This window comes from Centrocercus urophasianus, unplaced genomic scaffold (assembly GCF_019232065.1).
Source record: "Centrocercus urophasianus isolate 14NV4802_14NV808 unplaced genomic scaffold, USGS_Curo_1.0 seq_13, whole genome shotgun sequence".
Taxonomy (NCBI): Eukaryota; Metazoa; Chordata; class Aves; order Galliformes; family Phasianidae; genus Centrocercus; species Centrocercus urophasianus.
The window spans coordinates 30,092,601-30,099,603 of NW_024884475.1; the positions used below are offsets into that span (position 1 = coordinate 30,092,601).

Below are 7,003 nucleotides of genomic sequence, written 5' to 3' on the forward strand. Positions count from 1 at the left end.
CAGGGGAGGCATCAAAGCTGGAGGTGCAACGCAGAAATAAATGCTGTACTGGATGTCCTTACCGAGATGATGTGAAAAGGAGAAGAAATAGAAGGACACCAAAATCTTTGAAGTTTGCAATAAAAATGTATGGAGAAAAATTCCCTGATTGTGCAACTGCTCAGAATGTATTATAATTGTACTAGTGAAAAAACAACCAACCCTTTCAAAGTACGTGCTGGTACTCCTGTGTCATCTTAACAGCAGAAAATAGTTGCAAAGACTTTAGTAACTACTTAGACCTTCTGATTAAGAAATGTCTGAGCACGCAGGTGATCTTTCAGTTCACAGAGGAAAAGGGATGCATAGGGCATTTGTTAAATATTTGAACAGTGAAGTAAGTCAGAGTTGATAGATGTTCCTCGCAGAACTTCTTACAGTATTCTGATGGGTTACGTGCAGCAGGGAAGTGCATGGCGGCTGAGCTGCACGTCACCTTGGTTATGTTGCTGTTGGTATCTCAGCAAACTGGGATCATGCGGTGCCTGTGTCCCATGGCAGTGCCAGCGTCCCACTGGTTTAGAAGTGAGACCTGAGTCGCTCGCTACATTTCATCAGATAATCTGTTTGTAATTGCCATTTGAAAGAAGAAAAGGAAACTTCATGTGTTTATACTTTAGCAGATTTAACAGGTTGAAAACTTGCACACACTGAAATATGCGGAACGGTGCTATTATTTTCAGTAGCATAAAGATGAATCTGCTCTAAACGCGGTCTGCAAACATTCCTTTAATATTTCCAGTGGGTGTATCTCTCCTCGTGATTGTTCCTTTTTTCTCTGAAGCCTGAAAGTCCTTCTCAGAAATGTCATTATCTTCCCTGGTTTTGTTAAATGAAATGTGCTGGAAAGTTCAGAGCACATTTTCCTAAGAGTAAGATGCTAATTGAAGAATGTGGAGTCCTGGAATCTTTCAGCTGACCTTTTCTCAGAAGGTAACGTTCTCATTAAATTATAGAAGAGAGTGGAAAGAAAGGGAGAAAATACAAATGTGCTTTTGAGTGGCCTAACTAAAAAATCCCTCAACTTCCCCAGCTGCTTAGGGTTAACTCCTTTCTTATTCAGTTCTGACCCGTGTTTCAACCCCGATATAAGACAGCGTGAGTTGATTTCTCCTTTAAAAGAGCCAGCAGGAAAGCCCCACAAAAAGCAGAAATGTTTGACTGTGACACCGGGGTGCCATAACGCAGAGGGGAGGTAATCGGCACCTGCTGAGATCAGCAGCGGGATCTGTGCACCTGAGGCACCAGCGAGTTGTGTGTGCCCTTCTGACCAGCGGCTGCATTCTGTGCTCCCATCCCGCCAGCGCTTCCCTGCAAGCTCTCCCCTTGCTGAAGCACTTACAGCGGGAGCAGTTTTTTTGTTTTTTTGGTTTTTTGTTTTTTTGTTTTTTTGTTTTTTTTTAAGCAGTCTCTACCTTTCCTTGGAAGCTTTTAAAATAGAAAATTATCTTCACTAATATCTAACAGATGTACTTTAAAGGCGGCTATTATATATGTTTTTAATGTAATTTTATACTGAGTGCTGCAAAAGGAGGGCAAGATTGTGTTTTTAAAGGTTGTTTGCTCCATGCATTCGGTGTCACCCCCTCAACAGTTTCTATCTTCTGTCAAATTGAGCGGAGGGGAAGCGCAGTGGCAAAGCTGAACATTTCGGCGTACTAACCGCATTTAACGCGGCGAATCCGGACGCTGTAAGTGAAACAGCCTCAGCGGGGCGCGCTCAGCCACCGCCGCCTGCTGACGCTCGGCGCAGCGGCCGGTCCTGCCGGCGGGCCCAGCCGTGCTGCCGCCGCGTCCCTCGTGCAGCAGCGTGCCGTAACTGCGCGCACCTCCGTGCTGCGCAGCGCCCGCCCGTCGCTGCTCTGCGAACCGGCCGCCGGAGCGCGGGCCGGGCCGGCTGCGCTACGGGAAGCAGCGGACCTCCCGCCCGCCGGCGGCGCTCTCTCCCGGCCCCGAGCGGAGCCGCATCGGCCCGCCGCCCTTCCGGCCCCGCCGCCACCGCCCCCTAGCCGCGCATGCTCGGCGGCCGCCGCCGGGAACGATCTGCCGCTCCGCGGGTGAGGAGTTTCCGAGTCCCGTCAGCTGACAGGGGCTTAAAGGGAAGTGCGGGCCGCGCGGACGGGAGCGCAGCGCGGGGTGCGGACAGGTAGCGGGAGGGCGGCTGCGGCGCGTGTCCTTCGGGGTGCGGAGGTCTCGCCCCGGCTCCGCTCCCTTCCCGTGGCGGGGCGGGAGGAGACTGCCTGGCAGGAGCTCTCCCTGCGCTGTCCTGCCCTTCCCTGCGCGAGCCGCCGCCGCTGACAGGACACCTTCTTGTTCCGCAGGGCCGCCGAAGGGGCAGCAGCGCCGCGAGGCCTCCAGCCATGGCCGACGTAAGCGCGGCTCAGCCGGGCGGGGCGGTTGGGCGGGACCGGGGGCCGCGGGGGCCGCGAGGCACTGCGGCCGCGCTCCGTCGGGCGGGGAGCAGGTCGCGTCACGGCGTTGTCTGTCCCCGCAGGATCTGAAGAGGTTCCTCTACAAGAAGCTGCCGAGGTAACGAGGAGCTCCATCCGCGCCTCCCCCTCCGCGTTGTGTGCGCCGCTCTCCCGCCCTGCCCTGAGGCCACCCTCCAGTAACACCGCGCTGCTTCCTCTCCTGTGCCTTCCCCTTGCGCGTCTGTTCTGGGGGAGGGGAAAAGCGATAAATAAGTATGCTAGCAACTGTTCCGTTTGAAAATATTTTTTCCTTATCTTCTGCAGCGTCGAAGGTCTCCACGCTATTGTGGTGTCAGACAGAGATGGAGTGCCTGTCATCAAAGGTAATGGCAGCCGTGCTGCAGCCCTGACCCGGTGGCAAGTGGGGAGTGTGCGGCAGCCTCCTGTGCCCAGTGCCACGACCGAGGAATTAAAGGAGGCTCTTGCTTCAGTAGCTTCTCACTAAGTTGAGAAAGCTGTGTCTCCAGCAATCACAGGCTGCAGGAACTTTCCTCTTTTGCACCATGGCTGTGCAGGGTAGGAAGGGTGTGGGGTCCTGTGCCCTCAGTTGTTGCAGGGCAGCAGCGACAGTTCCTCACATTGGGTGGCCCTGGCCAGGCTGTGCTCAGAACTGACTGCATCCAGCTTCCATGTGTACTGTCTGATTCTTCCTGTGTTTGGGTACTGTGATTTTTACCCTATCTCAGCAGTCCTCCTTTAGGATACTTTTGCAGCGCAGGTGAGGTGGTTTAAGAATAGAAAGATTCAGTGTCGCTATTCGGTGGGGTTTCTTAGTGTCCCAGAGTACTTAAGCAGCTAGCTGAACATGCACATCTCCATCCGCCTCCCTTCGGGTGGCTGTTTGCCAGCAGTCAGTTCCTGAAGTGGTTCCACAATACTGTATGTGGGACATGAACTGAAGTGCCACCAGTACCAGCTGCTAGGGATCTGGGAGCGTGCTGTACCATGGTTACAGGTCACTTGCAAGGCATTAAACAATCTGCTGTCCTTGAAGACTGTACTTGTGACAGCGTAGGTGATGTCTTATGTGTTCCTGGCACCACGTCTGCTTTTTGCACAGCACTGAGTGAGAAACGCAAGGGCTTATGATGCAGTCACAGATACCGCGTTAAAGAAAAAGCTTTCTTGTTCTATTCCAGTTGCCAATGATAACGCCCCAGAACATGCCCTGCGACCTGGCTTTCTGTCCACGTTTGCCCTTGCAACCGATCAGGGCAGTAAGTTGGGACTCTCCAAGAACAAAAGTATCATCTGTTACTACAACACATACCAGGTGAGTGAATGCAGCCTGGAGCTGGAGCTCCTCCTGTGTTACCCTGAGCATAATGGGGGAGAGAACATGGTGTAAACGCTGCTAGATTTCCACTTGGCTCTTCTTTGTGCTTTATTTCTCAATTAAAGCTGGCTAAGCTACACTCTTGCAATTTATTAAACTCTTACATGTTTCTCAAAACTGAGAAGACTGACGGGTTGAAGCTGGTCGAGTTTTCTGAGCAGCTAGCCAACAAGCACCAGCAGGTGGTGCTGTTGATGTGGTCTTCAGAGTGCTGTGAAAGGTTTATGTTCTTTTTGCAAAGGGTATTTTTTTATTACTGACACAGTTACACAAGCACGTGCAGCTCGTTTAGAAGTTAATATTGCTGTAAGAAGGACTTCAAGGTAAGAAAACACTGAAATATCTACTTACAGTTCTTACAAACTGGATATTTTTGTCCTGAAATCTTTTGTTACCTACCAAATGTCTGTTCCTTCTCAAGCTCGCATGGTCTTAAGAGCTTTTCATTTTAGCTGCATTAAACCAGCATACTGCTTAGCCTGCAGTACTTTTGTTTTGTTTCTAAAATACATGGGTGAATTAATTAGTTTACATACAGGAGTAGGTTGCTTTGAGTCTTGATGTTACTGGTTTACGTGCCTAAAGCTGAAGCATCCTGTTAGAGGAAGAAATACTATATGCTGAAGCATATCTTAGAATAATAAGCCTGCCTGCCCTCTTCTTATTTGTAGAAAGGAACTTCCACAGAGTACACTGCAGCTCTTTATGCTGAGTTGGATGTTGGGTGAATAACGCAACAGAACACTAGAGGGAAGATGGCAGGCTTTCCAAATACAGCTTCCTGCACTGTGCTACCAGCTTGCTTAGCACATTTATCTGTGACATCCAGTGTGCGTTAGCTGCCAGGTTAACAGCGTTCTCTGTCTTGCAGGTGGTGCAGTTCAATCGCTTACCTTTGGTAGTGAGCTTCATTGCTAGCAGCAATGCTAATACTGGTACGTCCTCAGATGATTTTAAATGTTTACAGTATTTTAAGCCTCAGATGTTTTAAATATTTGAAAGTAAATTACCCGTTTTCTTCAAGGTGTATTAACTTTTTTCTCCTGCTGTGAATTGTGTCAGAATACTGTGAAGAGAAGGGAGATGCATGGGTAAAGACCCATAGATTCTAGGTGACCTGCTGAGGTTATGATTACATTAGAAACACCTCATTTCTATTGTGTTTAACCTTATCTTTACTATGTGAAGAGTGTTTACTGCACAGGCAATGACTGCACAGCACAAACCAGCTGTCTGGTCTCTCCATCTGCTCCAAGTTACGTTCTGCAGTAAGATGTGTGGTGTCATCTCCTCAGTTCGCAGAACAGGGCAGTCCTTCAGCAAGGCACCTGGGCTGGTGTGTGAGGGTTTTGGTGGTGGTTGCTGTGAGCCAAAGGGATTTAATTCTTGTGCAGCCACTTGGCTGTGCACCAAGTGAGTTGTGCTGTACAGGCTGTACAGTCAGGGCCTGGGTCTGTATGCTCTGTGCCTTAGAGTGCTGCCTGGTGAGAACGAGTGAGTGCTATAGAAAACCATTCTTGTGACTGGAAGCTGCAGGTTTTGGAGAAGTGGTTCTTCGGTATGTTGTTCGATGAATGTTCCATCTCTTGTCTCTTCCTAGGGCTGATCGTAAGTTTAGAGAAGGAGCTCACGCCCCTTTTCGAAGAACTAAGGCAGGTTGTTGAAGTTTCTTAACCTCATGCTACAGTCGGAGTGCAGCGTCCATCTCAGCCCAATGGACAGGAAGACTCAATAATCCTCAGTCCAGTAACATGTCTCAGAAGATTTCACAGCTCCTTTGTACACTAAGCAAATTGTACATAGTACTGAATCTGATATGATCTACGGGTGTGTTGTAGGCAGATGTTACTTTAGACCACGCTTCTTGTATTGTGCAGTGCTGGAGACCACCAAATAGCTCCCATGGAGTTTAGCTCAGCCAACTTAGCCACGTGAGCACAGTGCTCTTGGCTCAGCTGAGCAACCCACAGACCTTTTGCTTTATGGGGCACCAGGCATTCAGCGGAGTTTATCCTCAGGTTAGCTACCACAGCTTACTGGGTAACAGATGGATTGGTGTTACCAAAGATGTGGCTGAAGGAGCGTTGTGAGAGCCTGTTTGCTAGCAGTGATGTATCAGTACAATCAATCAGTATCCCATCCTGTTGGTGATGCTTTGGTCAAAGAATCTGACTAATCTGGGTGTTGGCTGCATCCTGCTTTCACTGAGAATGCTTTTTCTATGAAGGCTGTTGCTTAAGGGGTTTTCCTAACGCCCACAGGAAAGCACATGAACCATGTTTCACTTTGTGGGGTTTTTGTGTAACACAGTTGTGAAGTTCTCATGCCTTGTAGTTTTTGTGTGGATTTCATCATGGGTGACACTCAGCTCATTTACCCCTAGGTTTTCCTAAGTAAATAGATATAAATAAAATGTATTTTTAAATGACAGACCCTGGTCCACTCTTCTGTTGCACCGCAATATAGTACCATTTCTGTGCAGAGAATGGGTTTTTTAATCACTTGTAAGCTTACAAAAGCCAGGAGCTTACAAGCTGGCAGCTAACCAGTGTGCATCTCAATGGGGCTGAGTGGATGTTGCATCCTGTATGATCCATCCAATACATCCAATATGGAGATGGAGAAATTAGTAGCTGTCTGGCTTCCTATTTATAAGATCACAGGGGTTCCAGCCCATGCCCTCTGCCTCACCTCTTTTCTCCCCCAGTCTCTCTGTGACACTAGTGCACACAGTCAAATCTAAAACTGTTGGTGTAATGGAGCTTTCTTAGCAAGTCTCTGACATCATGCTTACACCTTGCCCATCTCTGTGCCAGGAGTGAGGGCTGGCAGTTCTTTGCTCAGAAGCTCTCACAGATAAAAAATTGTCAGTCAAGCCTTTCCCATTTAAACTGAGCTCCTAGCTCAAGCTTTCTGTAGCTCTAATCATAGAGGCGGCTCTGGGTAACTGGGCCCCAAGGCATCTGTGTGGGTGCTTGTGGCAAAAATCATTCCTGTTCCATCCAGGGAGAATCTCTTGCTCTTGTTTCCTGCTCAACCCGTCTGGTGCCCTTGCCCTAAATGCTTCCCCAGCCAACCAAGTGCTGGTTTGCTGGCTTCTGTCTGTGGCATCACGTACTGAGCTTGCTTCAGATGTTTTGTAACATGTGAAGAGGAA

The 7,003-nt window shown here is 49.1% G+C and overlaps 1 protein-coding gene across 2 annotated transcripts; it reads left to right on the top strand.

Annotated features, from left to right (window-relative positions):
- Nucleotides 1–2,075: 2,075 nt before the first annotated feature.
- On the top strand, nucleotides 2,076–6,276 carry LAMTOR3 (late endosomal/lysosomal adaptor, MAPK and MTOR activator 3). 2 transcript variants are annotated; one of them, XM_042812200.1, is made up of 7 exons: nucleotides 2,076–2,096; nucleotides 2,361–2,408; nucleotides 2,534–2,568; nucleotides 2,775–2,833; nucleotides 3,650–3,783; nucleotides 4,718–4,781; nucleotides 5,447–6,276. In XM_042812200.1, the coding sequence occupies exons 2-7, from the start codon at nucleotides 2,400–2,402 to the stop codon at nucleotides 5,518–5,520; spliced, it is 375 nt and encodes a 124-aa protein (XP_042668134.1). In that variant the 5' UTR covers nucleotides 2,076–2,096; nucleotides 2,361–2,399; the 3' UTR covers nucleotides 5,521–6,276. The 2 variants fall into 2 exon arrangements, with proteins under 2 accessions (XP_042668134.1, XP_042668133.1); XM_042812199.1 differs by having other exon boundaries at nucleotides 2,078–2,185.
- Nucleotides 6,277–7,003: the final 727 nt, after the last annotated feature.

Bases quoted from the DNA above. Each gene is read 5' to 3' on its own strand.
- LAMTOR3 (XM_042812200.1), top strand. The intron at 2,834-3,649 runs GTAATGGCAGCC...GTTCTATTCCAG, and splicing joins TGGAGTGCCTGTCATCAAAG to TTGCCAATGATAACGCCCCA. The intron at 3,784-4,717 runs GTGAGTGAATGC...TCTGTCTTGCAG, and splicing joins GTTACTACAACACATACCAG to GTGGTGCAGTTCAATCGCTT.